Genomic DNA, 19,545 nt, shown 5'->3' with positions numbered 1-19,545 from the left:
GTGTGGCGCACGCCTTTAATCCCAGCACTTGGGAGGCAGAGGCAGGCGGATTTCTGAGTTCGAGAGTTCGAGGCTAGCCTGGTCTACAGAGTGAGTTCCAGGACAGCCAGGGCTACTCAGAGAAACCCTGTCTCGAAAAACCAAAAAAAAAAAAAAAACACACAGACAGACAGACAGACACACACACACACACACACACTTTAAATCTGAAGCTACAGTGTAAGAGAATTTTTTATAGTTTAAATGAAATCTATTTCTAGAGAAGATGACAGACCTTTGAAAACAGATACACAAAAGTGACAGAGACATCAAACATGGGCACATATTACACAATTATGTAGCTACCCACCAGGAACAAGTCACACAGAAATTGTGACTAGCACTCAGGAAGAACCTTTTAGCAGTATTTCCTGGGCACTGACAATGCCCCAAGCACTACTTGTAGTAGAACAGGTAAATGAATCAAGTCAGGATAGATTCCTCCTCCACAGCCTCCCAAGCCCACCCCTCAAAGCTAGGATGAAGTCCAGGGCCTCATGTATGCAAGAACCCTCCCAACTAAGTGACAGTCCCGGCCCTTCAAGAGCATATGCTTGAAGGAAAGAAACCTGACTAAGTAACGGCCCAGAGGAGAGAGAGCCACAGTTGTGATGCCAGTGTGACAGTGAATGGCTGGGGAAGGAAGGAGACACGCAGTCACCTCTGAAGGTCATGGGAGCCTCGGCAGGGCTTGCAGCAGAGGGGCGAGTGTGACTACAAAGACCCCGGGGCTGCATGGAGGTGGTGGAGATGGACAGAGGCTGGCCACAGCTGGCCACATGCAGGGGCCGAGTCAATGTCAGTGCTAATTCAGGAGGCAGGAATGACACTGAAACGTGTGTGACAAAAGAGGGACAAGATGGTGGAAGATGAAGTGGCTGCAGTGGGTGAGGCGGATGGGGCTGGGGCTGAAGAACATAGGCAGGGTCAATGGACAGGGCTTAAAGGAAGATAGGAAGGATGAACACAGGAAAAAAAAGAAATGGAAAAGGCTAGGTTTGAAGATGGGAGAGGGAGAGGGGGAGGGGAGGGGAGGGGGAGGGGAAGGGGGAGGGGGAGGGAGCACTCAGCAATCAATGGTCAGGCTGCAGAGAAAGACCTACCTCTGGGAAGCGAGTGTGAGAGGCGAAGGAGGATTAAGGAGACGGGGTATACTCTAGCCTAGGCTTAGGTGAACATGTAACAGACATGTCAATCTGGCTCCATCTGGATATTCATTATGTGATGACAAGCCTGTATCCAGTTGTTTGGATGCCCACTGGGGAGGCAACATGATATCTTTCAGTCAGAAACCTACCATCGTTCAATGTGCAGAGACGAGAAGGTCCGGGCTGCTGCTTCTCGGGTCAGTAATTTGAATCCGCACTGTGTGTCCCTGATTCCTTTGACACAGAGGAACCACACCAGGAAATGGAATCCGTACATAAGAAAAGTCCGGAAGTAAGAACGCTAAAGCAAAGGCAGAAGAGAAAGGATTTACCATTCCTGGAGACACTGAGGACAGCACTTAAAACATGCAGCTGGCTCAACGCACCTCCAGTGTGGATGGCATGGGGTCAAAGGCACTTTGAACAGGATGCTGCTTCAGAAGCAGAGCACTATGGGAGCAGTTACTGATTCCTAGGGCCTGAGTCTGAGAGCACAAGGTCAGGACCAGAGGGGATGAGCACTGCAGTTGTCTTTTTAAATCATCATCAAACCGGGGTGACCATAAGGACAGTGCTCACTGAGCAAGCTTGAGTCCTGGCTCCTAGGCTGATTAGCACGATGCCCCAAGTAAACTACAGCAATTGTCTCCTCAGCTATAGACGGCACCTACCCTTCAGAGTTATTAGGAGAGCAGAACAGAAGTATGGCACTGCTGTAAGCCATGTGCTTGGCCAGAGAGTAACGGGAACTCAGTAACAGTTTTACAGAGAAAGCTGAGGGCTTTACTCTCACCAGAGGGCCCCTTGTGATGAGGCAGGGAGATCGGAGCCCTCCTCCGCTGCTGGCCCCTGCAACCACGGGTCACGTTCTGATGCAGGCGAGGGTGGGAAACCCCATCTGAGAGACACTTTGGGAAGCTCACACTGCATACTCAGCACCTTCCACACAAACCCCGAGGGGAACTAAACTCCCAAAAGAAGGATCACACTCAAGAAAGAGGCCAGACAGAAATGCAAAGACAGGAAAGTGAAAGCCAACAGTGATAAACGGGACCCGCCAACTGCTGTGCACACTGTCAATGTGAGCTCCAAAGGAGCAGCCTCTACCCAGAGGCTTTGGAGACTTGTGTCTTTCTAACAAGGACAGTCATGAGCCTCACAATCTTCAGCTAAGTATTTTCCTTAGAGACATGAAACAAGAAATATTTAAACTCTGAACGAAATTCAAAATATACTCTGAATAGAACCTACCATAAAAACCTGGGACCAGGAATGTTTTAGGGTTTGTGCTTTTTTTTCTTATTTTGGAATTCAGAGGGAGGGAGGGAGGGAGGGAGGGAGGGAGGGAGGGAGGGAGAGGGAGAGAGAGAGAGACAGAGAGAGAGAGAGAGAGAGAGAGAGACTGAGACTGACTTACACAATTTTAGAAAATATTTTTTTGTTTAAAAAAAAGCATGGTTTAGAAAAGTTTGCCATGACTGAACAATATTCTGTGTCTTAAACACGACTCTAAGAGTGCTTACACCCTGAGGGGAGGTCTCTACCCGTCCTGTGCACACTTAAAGAAACCAACTCTGAAATGTGCTAATCGCTCATACACTCCAGTGAAGTTGAAGGGAAGCTCATTTTTGAGAGAAAACACAGGGACCCGTTTCTTGTCAGCTGTATGTGTTAGTAAAAGAGAGTAAATGTCCATAGCTCGGGAAAGCCTCACCTGAGCAATTGATTCTCTCTCCAGATGAGCTCGAGACCCACATGCGATGGCCATTTGCTCCTGAGGAAAAAGTGACAACGTTGTTCTCTTCAATATTTAAACATCACATATAAACACATCCATTTCAATGTAAACATCTCACCTTCACAGAAACTTTGAAAAAATAAGATTATATTTATAAAGTTTATTGAGGGGTTCAGGATATGCATAGTTGCAGACAGCTAGTCACACTTACTAAGGAGGACTCTGCTGGGCATGGCTGGACACACCTTTAGTCCCTGCACTTGGGAGGCAGAGGCAGGTGGGTCTCTGTGAGCTCAAGGCCAGCCTGCTCTACATAGACAGGCCCTATGTAGAGCAAGAAGAAAGGAAGTTCAACTTGAGGTAACTTCTGACAGTCTGCTCTGGAGCCCTGCACTCCTGAGTACCAGTTGCAGCATGTTCTTATACTCACAGGCCATGGCTGTAGTCCACTCAGCCCCTTTTCTAATTTCTCAACATCTGGAAACTTTGTGGCTCCATCAGCATCTGCCATGAGTATCTTCTCTCCTCGAGAACTGAATACACCCTGTGTTCAAAAATTCCAGGTGAAAGAAAACTGCTTAGAGTTATGTTGGAAATCAATGGCACTTCACTTCATCCTATCAAAGGTATCCAAGATGGCAGCAGGAGGCCAAAGTTCACTGCTAAGAGGATAAGATGTCCTGACATGTATCTACTGTCCATTTCATTGTTGCAGAAGTTTTCCACTCTTCTTCCTAAGCTGACACCCATCACACCATTCTATGTGCCCCGTGTTATGTAGTCATGCTGCTCACATGATTTCAGAGGTGACTTGAGCAACTCAAAAAGAACCTGTCCTCAGACAAACAGAGATAGCACTTATGCTCCAGTCTGAAACCTCATATTCTTGTGAAGTGCAGGGTAAGAAGTTAGTTTTCTTTATTATGGTGCCTTAAGTATTTTAAGTTGTTGCTGACCAGGGCAGAGGAGGTGGCACTAACGTCAGGTCCAGCTGTCAGTATGGCACCTGACACTTGGTGAGATCAAGTTTGGTTATTAGTGCAAATCATACTGTATGTGCGTGTTTCACGAGGACATGAACTGCGGATGAACTCTGATCTCTGCTGTGTGCCAGAGTGAGCAGCACAGCATCCCCGACAGCACAAGCACTGACCAAAAGCTCCTCTACACGTGCCCAGAACACTACCACCAATCCTCAGCCTGAGCCAGCCTCCTCAGCAGGTCTCCCTCAGACACACCTCCATTGACCTGTGACATCTCCCATGCATCTATCTTCCCCTTTTCAAATAACTAAACCTCATACGATACCACACTGGCTCACCACTGATGGCTTTTCTCAAGTCTTACGCTTGGTTAAGTCTAAAGGCACTGAGGGAACAGTGTGAGGGGTGAGGAAAACAAGAGGGGATAGCAGGGTGGGAATGTGTGGAGGGGTTGACTGTGATTAATTTACATCTCCATGTATGAAAATGTCTAATGAAACACATGATTTTCTACAACATGTGCTACTGATATTTAAAAAGATTTAATTTTACGTGTATGGGTGTTTTATCCTGTATGTATGGATATGCACCATGTACATATAGTGCCTACAGAGGCCAGAAGAGGTGCTGGATCCCCTGGAATTGGAGTTACAGATGGTTGTAAGCCACCATGTGGGTACTGGGAAACAAACCTGGGTCCTCTGCAAGAGCAGCCAATACTCTTATCTACTGGGCCACCTTTCCAGGTTAAATGTTTTCTTTAACTATAAATGAATGAATGGATGAATGAGTGAATGAATGAATGCTCCCTGCCCAAGGCTTGTGATCTGACCCTCACCGTCCTCTCGTGGCAGAGACTGCTAGTCACCTGCCCGAGAACCTCCCGTCACATCTAAAATCTTCCTCCTTTCAGAAAGAACACTGATCTTGTCAAGGATGAAAATGTTAAAAGAAAAGTGATCAGCAGGCATGGTGATACAAGCTTGTAATCTCAGCACTTGGGAGGCAGTGCTGAGGCAGAAGGATTGCTCTGAGTCAAGGCCAGCCTGAGTTTCAGAGGAAGTCACTATCTAAACAATGATAAAACAGGAAAGAAAAAGGAAAAGCCAAAATTAAGGGAGCCAATCCTCCTCCTCCCTAGGAATCAGGAACCAGATGGCCTTGTGACACTGTCCTGGCCCCTGAGATATGAGGGAACCCCAGGTGGGGTTCAGGGAAAGTTCATCATTTCCCCATCACCCCCATAGCTACGGAACGTAGAGGTGAGTCACTTTGTGTTCAGGAGGAAAAGGAAATGAAAGGTGAGAGTGAGGGCCTCTGCTGACAACTGGACAGTTGTCCCCACCACTAAGGCATTTAGGGAGTGTTATCTGGATTTCTTTTATGCACGTTTTTTTTTGTTTTTGTTTTTGTTATTTTTTTGGTTCATTTTTCAGTTTAATTTGTTTTCTATCTGACTGGCCTTGGCTGAAAACAACTACTGTGGCCTAGGCCTTCTGAGGTCCTCACCAGAGCGTCTCCCCAGTCTACACCACTTTCACTCCACTCATGCAGATGTCTGTCTCTCCTGTTCTGCAGTGCACCACATCAGCCGACCCAGGAGTCACCTAAGTTCATACCCTGGGGCTCCGTCACATGGGAAAGCTCAACACACAAGAGCATGCTGTCCCTACTGTGAGCTCAGTCACTCTAGCCACAGCAAAGACAACATGAAACTCAGCACAAACACAACTGCTTTCTGGGTCATGTGTCTATTATAGACAGAGTATGATGCTTAGACTTCATTAAATCAAACACAGAGCTATTAAAGGTGTCAGTAACTTGAAATACTGTTTGATATGTGGCATTATAGGCAGAAAAGGTTATTAAAATACCTTCATATCTTAAATAAAAATGTGAATTACCATCCGAACAGCACCACCTTTCCCGCGGTTCTGCACCAGTGTTATCACTCGTACTTTGTCACTTCCGTATTTCTGGCAGTATTTTAAAGCGACCTGTCCATGACATAAAAGTCAGAATACAGTTAGCTTAGAGAATGGGTGTCAAAGATATGGGGTATCCTGATGTGATCAGAACATGTTACATGCATGTACTACAACACCACATTGTGCCTCATAAACATGCGCAATCACTATCTGTCGGTTAAGATACACATAATCAAGTATAAACTGAAAGCTGAGCAATAATTCAGATCCCACAAGTCACACAGACTGGGCTGCCACTGTCAGCCCATCCTTCTGCAACCAGAGTCTTCATGGGAATTATGTAGCTCAGACTGGTCTTTGCCATTTCCATGGGGGACTGTCTTGACTGCTAACACTGGAAGGTAGGGCCCACTGTGGGTGGCATCATTCTCTAGGCCAGGCCCTGAATGCTGTAGGACTGAAGAAAGTTGGCAAGTAAGCAGGCATTATGGATGCATTTGGTTCTCTCTGCCCTTGATTGTGGATACAATGTGATCAGCTGACTCCTACCTCTGTGACTTCCCTGCAGTGAAAAACTGGAACCTGTGAGCCAAATAAACCCTTCTCCCTGCTTTTTTATGTCAGGGCATTTTATTAGGAACGGAAGTGAAAATGGGGCAGAAAGTAATGACCCCAGCTTTGGTCCCTCCATCAAGTGGAAACAAGCCACACGGACTAAACGACTCCAGGTTTTCTATCAACCAGCTGTTCTAAAAGCACACAACTGTTTACCTTTGATGTCTGGTCTTCACTGCCATCATCAACCACTATCACCTCATAGGTGAACATACAATCATGCTTCTGCAGGAAGCAAAAGTAACACGTCATAATCTGGCAAAATCACGATAGAAATGAATAACTTGTAAGTAATGCTTAATTTTCTTTTATCTTTGTGTGGGCATGCATACATGTATGGGGGAGGGGGAACAGCAGTGGTGCACATATGGAGGTCAGAGCACAACTTGTAGGGGACTGTTTCTGAGGAAAGGTTGGCCTCTGGCCTCTGTATATGCACCCGCTTCTACAGGGTGGGTCACAGGGATCAACTTAAGTGGTCAGGTTTGGGAACAGGGCCCTTACCCAGTGAGCTATCTTGCCAGCCTGTAAAACTGTAACTTAAAAAATACTTTTCTTTCAAATTTACTACTACCACTACTGTGTGTGTGTACGTGCCCACACATCATTATTACCATTATTACTATTACTAGTGTGTGTGTGTGTGTGTAAGTGTACGTGTGGGCCCATGTGTGTGCACATGCATGGAACATGCAGGATGGTCAGAGTACAACCTGCGGGAGCTGGCTCTCTCCTTGCACTAGGCTTGCCCAAAAAGCTCCTTTACCAGCTGAGACAACTTGCTAGCTCCCCAAAACTTGTAACTTAAGCAACAAATGTTCTAGAGTTGCTAGGGACAAATGCAAACAGCAGTACAGAACCACATGAAACCAAAGGCTCAGAAGGAGCAGGACACATGGTGGGTAGAACAGAATTGAAGCTGGGCCGTACAACACTGACTGAGAGCTCCGTGTTCAGTGCCCTCATCTGCTCCGCACCACATGTGTGGAAGCGGCAGCATGCGTGCATCTGTGATGCTAAGAAAGGCTAGGAAAGAGAATCATGTGTGAGAAAGAAGTCTGTAGGTCTGGGGTCAGAGGAAGGTTCTACATGGCCGCACCACTCCGCAGCCTTGTAGGGGGAGCTCAGATCACGTCCCATTTACTTCACATTTAAGTTCTGAGCCTGTTAATAGTCCCTCTCTGCCTCAAAACCCAAGGCAAAGTCAATCAAAACAAGGAATTTTCTAGACAGAGAGACAGAAAGAGATCCAGCTATAAAGCCCACTTCATCTTTAACTGTTCTTAGACATTGCCAAAGAGACCTGTGAACTACTGTGTTTCTGAGTATAAAAAGTGCAAACATTTAAAAATATACATCTTTTAGGGCTGGATACATATCATTTTTGTAGAATTTTGTATAATTTAAAATTTTTTAAGACTATAATTTTGTATTATTTAATCAATGTGAATTCATCTGAGAAACAAAGTTTAATAGACTATGTGATAAAGCCTCCAGTGGATCTTTTTCTCTCTCTCTATGGCTATATACATACACATATACCTATTTTTAAAGACATCGCAGAAGGAAGTCTGCATGTCTGCATACATTCTCTGGCATGTAACCTATATAATATGTCACCAAGCAAGAGAGAATTAAAAGTTGGGGGAGGGGACATGAGAGAAATGCCAGCTTCCTGGTTTGTCTGCTGCTAGAGGTAGCATGCTGCACACGCTGGGCCTGCTCGTTGACAGCCAGCAGCGGGCTGAGCCATCCCAGGGCTGAGCCATGACTCCCCACAGTGTGCCTAGCTTAGGGGTCTGTAACTGGTGACCTGCTGTAGTTCTGACTGGAGACATGACACGGAAAGAGAAGTATGATACCTGTCTCTTTTCTAGGTAGTTCAGTGCTTCATCCATCATCACAGGCACTAGATGGAAAAATATTTTATAGATTACTTTTGAAAACGAGTTAGCTAGCCCCAGCACACTCCACTTACACAGGTTAAAGGTGCCTATCATCTACCAAGCCCCTGTGGGTGTCACCCAGGCCATTATTCTCTCCTGGAATGTCTCTGGCCCTCATCAGGTTAGTCTCTAAGAACTTCAATCCTGCTGTCTCCATGTTCCCTCTGCCCAGTCACAGCTCCAACTCTGCAGTCCTCAGAGAGGGCAGACACTGCACGATTCCTCCTCTTCCCAGATGGCCCATTAGCAAACAAACTCAAATAGAACTTACACCGTTTCTCTTCATTGTAGGAAGGCACAACAACAGACAGCTGTTTCGTAGGTGAGTCCCAGATGCTGGGTAGAGCTTCCTTCTGGCCTTTGGCATTGAGGAAGAATTTTTCTTCCTCATGTCGGTGACATGGTGGCATTTTTGTAGCAGTTATAAACGCCACAACAGAAACCTAAAGGCAGACACGAGAAACAGCTTACACTGTTCTAGCATTTGTTGTTTTAAAACATTATTTGCAAAATTTGGGGTGGGGGATATGCAGTCTCAGGTTTAATTCTTTAACAGTTCTGGGGGTGATTCTGCTGTTACATGACAGCCAGCCCCCTAAATAGCCCCTTATGAACTGACGACTACTTGTCCCCATTGGCAACATACTAAATGCTTCAGGAGGCCTTGTTTCTACCTCTTATTCGTTGAGCCTCTGCTATACCAGATCTAAGAGTCGGCCTACTCCTACAAACAAACAAGGTACCACTTCCTGCCTGGAGCAGGTATGTGAAAGGACAAATCTCCATGGCAGCTGTAACATGGAAGGACCAAACAGCCTGTGAAGAAAAGATTCCTTGGAGCCCACAGCAGGGACCATAATGCTTAAGAATGTATTCTGATACTTAGCCTTAATTTGAGTGAGAACACAGCATCTTCTGGAGTAACACATAAGACTTGTAGGCTCCTGGGGCTGGAGAGATGCTTCAGTAGTTAATAGCACTGGCTCTTCTTGCAAGGAACTCGGGTTTGGTTCCTAGCACCCACATGGCTGCTCACAACCATCCATAACCCCAGTTCCAAGGCATCTGGAACCCTTCTCTGGCCTCTGGGGACTTGAGGCATGCACACACTGCACATACCTATATACATTCACTCAAAGCACTAATGCACAGAAAACAAAAATACTAAGAAACAAATTCATGGCTGCCTTTCCCACGCACTTGGGAAGCTCGCTTTGGAAATGAGCCATAATTTATATCACTGTTTTCATTGGTGAACTTTAAAAACAAGCTACACATGTGTGTAATTCTACTCATAGTGCTTTGATGACTCCCTAGTACCCCACTATGTGTTTACAGGGGAGCAGCCACAATGGAAATTAAGACTATGAGGGCTCGGTGGTTGAGAGCACTGGCTGCTCTTGCAGGGAACCCAGTTCAGTCCCCTGTACCCAACGTAGTGGCTCTCAACTGACTGCTTGAAAGTGCAGCTCAAGGGAACCCAGTGTCTCCAGCATCTGAACTCATGTGCATGTATACACGCACATGCACACGTAAAAATAATTAAAATGAAGAAACAGTCTGGCACTGTGCTCTACTGTCCAGATTGTGACTACTGAATCCAGTTTTCCAGGGAACAATCAATGCTCCTAAGAAAACGATTAATCCAGATCTGGGGTAGGAAGGTGTATGTCAACACAGCATATTATACAGAAAGCAAAATCCATCTGTACCCACGAGGGCTGCATGAAAGGGCACAGGTTGGGGGGGGGGGTCACTTGAGGACAAGAAGGTGAGTCACTTGAAGGTGTTTCCAGGCCTGTGAGAAAGAAGCTGCAGCATCAGAAGAGTAATCACTGCAATGAAATGTAGAAAAATTTAAGTCTGTAATAATACAAAAATAAAAGCTGGGTACCCTTTTAAGACATCAGGGAAACATCTTGTCATCTTGAACACTTGTGCTTCTATATGTAAAGGTATTTTATGTGACTGGGTACCTGAGGACTTCTCTTTAAAAAAAAAAACCAAAACACCCTAAAGCCCATCAAGAAAACTCACATGCACCTAATTAAATCTCCATATCCTACAAGAAACCTGGAAGGCAAAGTTAAAGATGCTTGAAAGGCCTTCTGTGAAATCCATACTGGCAACTCAAAATATTTAAATTTACACGGTATTTGGAACCACAAAAATAACAGGTCTTAAAGACAGTTGGCATTACCTTATTGTAGTAAAGTTTTAAAAGGAGGTCCTTATAGAAATAAATGCAGATGAATTAGAGATGAAAAGTTATTTGGAATTGTTTTTAAATTATTTTAAAAAGTGGGACATGGCAGAGAGAAAGAATGCCGGCAGGCAGATGGAAAGTAGATTTCAAGATGCAACGCACTGCACACCACGTACAACATGCATTCAGTAAAATAAAGGGTACCTCTACCAATTCAAGTCAGTGGACTCTAGTACACAGTCCACACACCCTCATCGTGCATGCAGTCAGCTAAGCCTGTGTAACGGATTCAAAGTAAGGTCGCCACAACCGGGACGTTGCCAACAAAGTTCAGATTTGTTCCAAGCCTTTAAAGAAGGCATTTTAGTAAGAGAGAGCGCCTGGCTCATCCAGACACAGCAACAGTCATCTGGCTACACCACTCCAAGACTGTGCATGTATTTAATATGGCAAGGTGGCAGAGGCCTTGCTGGCCACCTGTCTAGCTAGCCATCTAGACCCAATACAAGAAAGCTTTTCAAAATCTGCTTTCTGAATGAGTTACAGGCTCCTTTACAAACTATGTGGCAGAGCTCAGTTGGCAAATCTGTCCTCTTCTACATATCAGCGGGGGTCTGCCACGTTTCTATAGGAATGGCAAAGAAAACGCCAAGGTGCCTAATTCTGGAGCAAAAACGACCCCTGGCCAAAATGAACAGAATGCGGTCTGGGCCTGTCTTTTTGCTCACCCTTCGTCCCTAGTCTTACGGTCGGATCCACTCCTCTCTTTCCAGCTGCAGTACATACGGGAGGCCCAGGAAGAAGGCGGGGGAGTGGGGTGAGGGGTGACAGGCGGGAGTTCAGGGACAGGAGCCACGAGAAGCTAGGCGGAGGCTCTGAGGACTCAGAGGTTACAAACGGGAAAACAAAGGTTCAAGGATTTCAGGGAATCTGAGGCCAAGGGGGCCAAGCGCAAGAGGGGACACCCGGAGCACGGGACTCCACCACGGTCTCACCAGAATGAGCGCGGCAGCCACCAGCGCCACGCCGAGCCCCACCAGCTGCAGTAGCAGCGTAGCCATCCCGCAGCTCCACACTTGCGGAAGCGCCTTGCGGCACAGCGCCCCGCCCCGTCCCGTCCCGCCCCGCAGGAGAGGCCGGGCTGGCCCGCGCCCGCCGCCCGCAGCGCCCCCGCCTGGCCGCGCCACGCCACGGCAGGAAGCCGACGCCGGCCGCAGCGCCCCCGCGCACCTCCGCTGAGGATTGCAGGCCGGTCACCGAGTGCGGCGAGTAAAGCGCTGGACTCGTGCGAACTGACGGCGCTACCGGCCTCACCCACACGCCGTGTAGCGCAGCCATCTAAGGATGCCTGGAGCCGCGGGGTGTTTGAAGAGTCAACCCTTTTCATTTCGTGCGCCTGCGTGTGTGTGTTTGTGCACGAGCGCGCAGGCCCGTGGGGACCAGGGCGTGAGACCCCGGGGGGGTTGGCGTCGCAAGCGGTTGTGAACAGTACCGACCCCGGCGCGCCCCCACAGGCCTGGTTCTAATTAGGTGGTAGCGGGACGCTCAGGGTGGCCAGAGCTGAAGTTCATGCCCCGTGCGCAGGCATCGTGACAGCAGTCTCCCGCAGTACTCATCTAACCCAGGATTCCTCGGGCTTGAGCCTAGGGCTGGAGGCACGCCTAGCGAGTGGAAGGCGCAAGCGCGGAGGGCTGCGCAGGCGCAGCGCGGGCAGGAAAAATGGCGGCCGGGTTCAAGTGAGTGGCAGCGCGCGAAAAAAGGCCCGGGTGTGGGTATGGCGCGTGGCGGCGGGCGGGGGACCCCGAGGACTCGTGGGGCCGCGAGAGGGCTCTGCTCACTCGAGACCCTGAGATACAGTGCACCCAGGACGATCCAGACCTCTTAACCGAGCGCCACGCAGCTCTCCGCGCAGTTCCTCCTTCGTAAGGGACTGTGAAACCTTTGGGGGCGCTCTGATTAAACCCAGTGCCACCCGCGCGTGCAAACTGCAGACTGGTGTCTGCGGTGCGCACCTAGACTTGCTGAACTTTTGACTGCGTGTAGTTATGAGGCTAAACGTAGCTCCTGTATCTGTAAAAATACACTCTTCCGTGGTAAAGTTGCAGGTACTGGCAAGTGTGGCTTACTGCGTGAAGTCACGCTAAGTTCCCTGCTTTAGCATCGGTGATGTGACTGACACCCAGGTTAACCCTCTTCTAAGTGTGCCAAGGGCCTTGGACTATGGCACAGTTAAGGTCACCGCTGAAAACTGGTTGCTACTATATGGCTTTTATAAATACGGTTAACACAGTTTCAAAAACTTAAGATTGTCGAGATTGACGCGTCAAACACAACACTCTGGGTTTATGCTTTAGGATGCACTGACTTAGACACATTTTAAACATGTTTCAGAACTGTGGAACCGCTGGAGTATTACAGAAGATTTCTGGTGAGTAAAGGTAATTTTGCACGTTAGAGTTTTTGGTAAAAACACCATGCTTCAATTGATTTAAATGAGTGAGGCTTAATGTATTTTCTGCTGCATAAGTGAAATACATATATAATCTGTTTCCTTATAAACATTTAGAAAGAAAACTGCCGTCCTGATGGAAGAGAACTTGGTGAATTCAGAACCACAACTGTCAACATAGGTGAAGATAAACTTCATTGCAGTTGGGTGGGACAGCCCCCATCTTTATCTTTGGTGCCACCTAGTTTTTCAGTCAGCTCTAAGTCTAAGGCATTTGGTGATGTTGAGAGATTTTTATCATTACACCAACCTTGTAGTTGATCTAAACATTAGTTCACATTGGGAGACTGAAGAAAAAGATTAAAAATGTTAAGTAGTAATACCATTTTCAAGTCACTGACCTGAACCTGTCAAAAACTCCAGAGGCAGCTGAAAAGATTTAAACTACTTTGTAGGAAACTTTGCAGTTATTTTCATTTTTTTTCTTTTTAAAATTTTTAAATAAATACTGTGCTTACCTTTCCAGGTTCAATCAGTACGGCGGATGGCTCTGCTCTGGTGAAGCTGGGAAACACCACCGTCATTTGTGGGGTTAAAGCAGTAGGTTCCCTGTATGTCTGTAATGTCTGAATTCCAAATTAGCTTCATACTTATGAGGTTGTACTTAATCAGGGCCTGATATTTAGAATGATATTCCCCCAAGTTTCATTTCTTTCTTTCTTTCTTCTTTTTTTTTTTTTTTAAGTTTTTCGAGACAGGGTTTCTCTGTATAGCCTTGACTGTCCTGTAACTTACTCTGTAGACCAGGCTGGCCTCGAACTCAGAAATCCACCTGCCTCCCAAGTGCTGGGATTAAAGGCATTCGCCACCACTGCCCGGCGTGTGAGCATCATTAATGCTTTATAAAGCAAATAATTGAAAGTGAATCCTCAGTACTTCATACTTTAAGATTTTGGCAATATCATTTTTAAAATTAAGATTGTTCATACTTTAAGATTTTGGCAATATCATTTTTAAAATTAAGATTGTTACTATGATACCTTTTAGCCGTTGATAGCTTTGTCCGTCATAGGGATAGTAACTGCTGACCTTTTTAGGTGTTCTCCAGTTACCAATCTCTGCCTCTGAGTAGCGGCAGGCAGAGTCTAATGACACAATCTGAGCTTTCGCATGTACCCTGAGCCTCTCTCCTCGTTTATGTCTGTGGTCAAGCTGAAGTGATAGCTATCAGGACACATACTCCTTGCCAGGTTTATACCTAGGACTTAATGGCTCCGTCTTCCTTGGGCCCCTGGAGTAGGCAGGTACTGTTTCTGTCCCTGTGACAGCAGAGGAACGTGAAAGATAAGTAACTTTCCCTAGGTTTCTCAGTCTCGTGTGTGGATCTACAGCTGCACTGGGTTGTTATTGTTATATACCTCGCTTCTGGCCACTACTGGCTCCCCAGCCTGGTCTTGTGACACTTGGAGAGTAAATTCAGATTTTGGCTGCTGAACAAGTCACAGGGTGGGCATAATCCCACTGATCCTCATTGACAAGCAGCAGTTTGATTACACTGTCCTTTAACCTCCCTGGGAGCCATTGGGAAGGCAGTGCCAGCATTATTAGGGCCCCTGCCATAAGTCCCCAAGTACTGTAGATGCTAAACATAGGCCAGTTGGCTGAAAGGGTCTTTGGTACAGCCTCTGTGAATGGCTAGGATGTCATCATGTTGAGTGGCTTCTCTCACTGGAATGCATTGTTTGCTTTTGTAGGAATTTGCAGCACCACCAGTAGATGCCCCCGACAGAGGGTATGTCGGTGAGTTAAATAGTCTTATAATTTTAACGAATAATCGAGTAAGTTGAAAGCTAACCCTTGTAGTGAAGTCCTAGTAATTGAGGTAGGTAGCAATTCCCAATGTTCAGAAATAGAATAGCCCCCACCCAACTCCACACACAAAGCTTTCTGCTTATTAGAAGAGAACAGAGAGGGAACATCACATGAATTTTACTTTGCCAACCCTGTGTGGACAGTTTTTATTTACATACTCAGTTGCCCTTATTCAAAAAGCCGTTATTGCAGATTACATCCTGTCTACACTCTATTTAAAGTACTGGGCAGTATTTTTGTCTTGGATTATCTTTTCCATGACATGGGAAGCAACATTTAAAACTTTAATAGTTGGTGTGAGCAGAGGAGTCTGTTTTAACACTGCCATGTTTCCCCCTGAAGAGTCTACCGTGGCCAGTCCCCTGTGCTATGGAGCAGCCAGCCCCTTTACTAGTCACCCCAGCTGTCAGGGGTACAATTTAGTTCACAGCTGCAGTGTTTCTTTCAGTCCCCAATGTGGATCTACCACCGCTGTGTTCATCAAGGTTTCGGACTGGACCTCCTGGGGAAGAGGCTCAAGTAACCAGCCAGTTCATTGCCGATGTCCTCGAGAAGTAAGACTGTTAGGATAAAGTTTGACTACCATTTATTATCACTTGTTTTGCCTTTCCATTTATTGTGTTCTTTATCATTAAATCAAGCTCACAGATAATTAAGAAAGAAGACTTATGCATTTCTCCAGGCAAGGTAAGAACAGAGAGCTTTTATAAACTCTGAAGTGGCCGTGTGGCCTGTCATGGTAACGGGATTAATCAGCTTTAAACCCTGAGATTTTAGAGTTTAGAAGGAATTCTGTAAAAGTTCGTTTTACCCTGTATTTGTCTAAATAAACAATTGCTTCATCAATTCTTTCCAACTAGGTTTTAATTTAATGAGTTAGTCATACTGTATAACCAAGCTGCTCTTTACCTCCTCCTTCCCTGTCCTACCAAATGCTGGGATTACAGGTGTATGCCATCATATCCAGTTAACAAATAACGTTACCTGTCTGGGGAGCTAACGTTTAAGCTGAGGTCACACACATACACACATGCACACACACGCACACACACGCACACACACACACACACACACACACACACACACACACACACACACACGCACACACACACGCGCGCGCGCGCGCGCGCGCATACACTTTATAATAAAAAATGCTTTAGTCCCTTATAACAGATCAGGTTTTGCTCAAGCGGATATTCATGGATAATACATAGTACTTTCCCACATTGGTTTCCCTTGTGAATTTATAGTGCTATTACTGTAAAATCTTCATTACACAGTAGAGAGCACATATTACAGCTGGGCCTTTCTTTGCTAACGTAGCAGCAAGAATAAAACTTCCTCATTGCACCCATAGCTCTATTTAGGGGAGTAGGCAAGGTTGTTTCTTTTTGGTTTGCTAGTCAAAGCCCAGCTTTCCTAACCTGACCACTTTGACTTTATACTTTATAAAGATTTTAGGGGGAAAAAAAATCTTAGGCTTTCATCAAGTCTATTTTGTGTTGTCTAACCAATGGTTCTGTAATTCTTAGGACTGAGGAAAAAACACTATGCTATTATCAGGTCTAATTTCTTCTATTTTAGCTTGCTTGGGTTCTATACTGTGACCTTATTTGTCTAGACTACGATGGAAACATTTTGGATGCCTGCACATTTGCTTTGCTAGCAGCTTTAAAGAATGGTAAGCAATCCTAATAAAGGTAATTTTCCTGCTAATACAGTCAGAGTCCAGCTGGTCAAACCTTTTAAGGGTTTTTCTGGAGATTTAGGTATCATTTACATGACTTCATTTGTGAGAAAGTGTACGCCTTAGCCCAGGGTGGCCTTGAACTCTTGATCCTTCTGCCTTAGCCTCCCAAATGCTGGTACTATTGCTAAGAATGAACTACCTTGCCAAGGTTATGCTCCTAAGTTACTCAACTCTACAAGGTTTTCTAAAAATGTACTTCTGTGTTTTATATTCTTTTCAATCTGTAGCCTTTTAGAATTGCTTTGGTCTCTCCACCAGTAGTCATTGGGGCAGCAGTCCTTCCCAGAATCCACTGACTCGGATAGAGGGTTCTCACTTGTAATTCAGTCGGCTTGTGCCACCTCAGATAATGATGCTTCCTAGTAAGGGCCTAGGTAGCTTGATGTCTTAGAGTCTCACTTGTGTATATTCCAGGTCACTCTACATTACTGAATTGATAAGACTAAGCCAGGCATGGCTGCATGCTTGTAGTTACTGCACGGGAGGAGAGGAGGATGGCAGTGTTGAGGCCAGTTAAGACTACAAAGCAGGGTACTCTCAATACAACATCCAGCTAATTCAGAGTGGAAGATGTAGTTAATAGTGAATTAGTGTAGTCCTAATTAAAATTAATCCAGCCTGCTTGCTTTCTTTGTAACAAAGTAGTGCCAAAGAGCAGCACTTAATACGTTAGGAGTGTGGATGTCCAAATGAGTGTCATAAAACAGGAGATACTTCAAGTCTGCACACCTTTAATCCCAGCACTCAGGAGGCAGAGGCAGGAGGATCTCTTGAGTTTGAGGCACCTTGGTTTACAGAGTTCCAAAGTTCCAGGACAGCCCAGGAGGACACAGAGAAACCCTGTCTCAGGGAAACAAAACAAAACAAAAAAGTCATTTTGGCTGGATCATAAGATGTTCTGAAAAGCAGTTTTCCTCTTCCATATTTACCTCAATTGCTACGACACACACAAAACTCTCCTAATACTAGGTGCGTAGGACACAACTCTTATCCCAGAGAGTTTCTAAGCCAGATGGACTACATGTGAGATCCTGTCAAAGCAGTCAATAACTGTTATGGATAAGCTAAACTGAGGTAAAGTTAAGAAAGCATAGAAGCCAAGCTGTATACCAGACCCACTTACATGTTTACTTGTCTTTCTCTAGTACAGTTGCCTGAAGTTACTATAAACGAAGAGACTGCTTTAGCAGAAGTCAATTTAAAGAAGAAAAGTTATTTGAATGTTAGAACAAACCCAGTTGCTACTTCCTTTGCGGTGTTTGATGAGTAAGTTAACCAAATTTAACATTCTAGGATCTAAGTTAAGATTAGGCCTTGTTATTTAGCTGTCTTTACAAGGACCGTCCCCCACCATCCCTAATTTGTGGGGATTTGAGTTCCTCTGCTCAGACCTTCCACTTGCACAAGCATCCTGATGTATATAGGACCAGTTGTGTTTGCCTTACTTGCCCCTAGGTTTCCTTGTGCCTTTTTCCTGGTTGGGGTGGGGGGATGGGAGGGGATGTATAGGGCCTGTTCATACTAGGCACGTGCTCCAGTGAGCATGACAGCTGGGTCATCTTCTGAAACTGTCTTCAGTATTTGCTGAGGAACTTAAGATGTTTTGTTCCCAAGCTGAAGAGCAAAGTATTCACAGGTACTGGACTGCGGGGTGCTGCTGCTCTGGCCACCTCCAGTCCTGTATTAGCACTTCCAGGCTAAAGTAAGCCTGTCTTTTAGTACTGTCTGAAATTAGTCTGTTCTTAGAATTGATGCCTACTCCCCATCCCTACACTTTTTTTAATGTAGCACTTTACTGATAGTTGATCCTACCGGAGAGGAGGAACACCTGTCAACAGGAACCTTAACGATAGTAATGGATGAGGAAGGCAAGCTGTGCTGTCTTCACAAGCCAGGTATGTGCTTTCCACTGCAGCTTTAAAACATTGTGGTGGGGAGTAGACGGGGTGTCAAGTGCAATGTGGGGTGTTTGACTGTTTAGCTAAGGAAAGTTTATGGGCTTCTTTGCTATTTTAAGTATTGTGTATCATTCTTAAAATTAGGACATATCTGTCCTCTGTAGGTCTTCCTAATAAAACTAACCTGCAGCTCTTGAGACCAGAGCAAATTAGATGATCTGTTTGATTTAAAAACAAACAAAAACCATTTGCCATGATTTTCAATTTTCACAAAATGATGAACACAGCAAACATTGGCTGATTGTTTTCAGGTGGGAGTGGGCTGACAGGAGCTAAACTCCAGGACTGCATGAGTCGAGCAGTAACGAGGCACAGAGAAGTGAGCCAGCTTCTGGAGGAAGTCATTCAGAGCATGAAACACAAATGAACAGACACCACGATTGCAAAACAGCTGTAAAAACTGTATTTGTTACACTGTGCACAGGCTTTTTATACTAAATAAATACCTAATTACATTCTTTGAAAGATATTTCTAGTACTTCTTGCGTTATTTCTGTAATTGATATGTACAGGAAAACATTTAATTATGTTTCCATGTAAGAATCACAGGGTTGTGCTTCTGTATAAAGTGTGCACACGTATCAGTGTAAAATACTGACATCTCAGGGGGAAATGAAGTAGAAATACAATTCTTTTCATTCAATGGTCTTGTGTTTGTTAAAAAAGAAAAAAAAGAAAGAAAAAAATTGCTCAGAATTTTGGAGTAGTTGGCATGCCTCTCTTCATTTTACTCTTTGACTGGCTGCCTGCGTGCCGGTGACGATGTAGCTGGGCTGTTTGTGCGGCGGCTGCTGCCATAGCCATTTGGTGCTGCAAGAATCGCAACTGCTGCAAAAGGGAGGGAAAGAGATGACGTTATGCTAAACGCACAGGTGTGGCAAGGCACTTCCCCAGGAGTGATGAGAACAGCCAG

At 45.5% G+C, this 19,545-nt stretch overlaps 3 protein-coding genes across 15 annotated transcripts in view; 1 reads left to right on the top strand and 2 right to left on the bottom strand.

Moving 5' to 3' along the window:
* The window catches only part of Alg5 (ALG5 dolichyl-phosphate beta-glucosyltransferase), a 14,618-nt gene extending 2,401 nt beyond the window's left edge, over positions 1-12,217 (bottom strand). Inside the window, exons 1-8 of one of the 2 annotated variants that reach the window (XM_028763493.1) lie at positions 11,918-12,217; positions 8,669-8,840; positions 8,314-8,360; positions 6,608-6,676; positions 5,813-5,905; positions 3,356-3,469; positions 2,902-2,961; positions 1,337-1,488 (exon numbers count right to left, since the gene is read on the bottom strand). In XM_028763493.1, the coding sequence (XP_028619326.1) occupies positions 1,337-1,488; positions 2,902-2,961; positions 3,356-3,469; positions 5,813-5,905; positions 6,608-6,676; positions 8,314-8,360; positions 8,669-8,840; positions 11,918-11,941 (731 nt within the window). In that variant the 5' untranslated portion in view covers positions 11,942-12,217. Of the gene's footprint in view, positions 1-1,336; positions 1,489-2,901; positions 2,962-3,355; positions 3,470-5,812; positions 5,906-6,607; positions 6,677-8,313; positions 8,361-8,668; positions 8,841-11,598; positions 11,704-11,917 lie in introns of those variants that run through there. The other variant, XM_028763492.1, reaches the window with a different exon arrangement.
* Exosc8 (exosome component 8) lies at positions 12,138-19,101 on the top strand. Its single transcript, XM_028763494.1, has 11 exons — positions 12,138-12,339; positions 12,995-13,031; positions 13,170-13,233; positions 13,579-13,652; positions 14,807-14,852; positions 15,373-15,478; positions 15,566-15,611; positions 16,509-16,605; positions 17,820-17,940; positions 18,463-18,569; positions 18,884-19,101. The coding sequence occupies exons 1-11, from the start codon at positions 12,323-12,325 to the stop codon at positions 18,997-18,999; spliced, it is 831 nt and encodes a 276-aa protein (XP_028619327.1). The 5' UTR covers positions 12,138-12,322; the 3' UTR covers positions 19,000-19,101.
* The window catches only part of Supt20h (SPT20 homolog, SAGA complex component), a 34,995-nt gene continuing 34,462 nt past the window's right edge, over positions 19,013-19,545 (bottom strand). For all 12 annotated transcript variants that reach the window (XM_028763479.1, XM_028763480.1, XM_028763489.1 and 9 more), the window contains one exon: positions 19,013-19,460. In XM_028763479.1, the coding sequence (XP_028619312.1) occupies positions 19,323-19,460 (138 nt within the window). In that variant the 3' untranslated portion in view covers positions 19,013-19,322. The remainder of the gene's footprint in view (positions 19,461-19,545) is intronic.

This window comes from Grammomys surdaster, unplaced genomic scaffold (genome assembly GCF_004785775.1).
Source record: "Grammomys surdaster isolate TR1022 unplaced genomic scaffold, NIH_TR_1.0 139, whole genome shotgun sequence".
Lineage (NCBI taxonomy): Eukaryota > Metazoa > Chordata > Mammalia > Rodentia > Muridae > Grammomys > Grammomys surdaster.
Note: the sequence above shows the minus strand (reverse complement) of the source record. Positions and strands in the feature narration are given on the sequence as shown.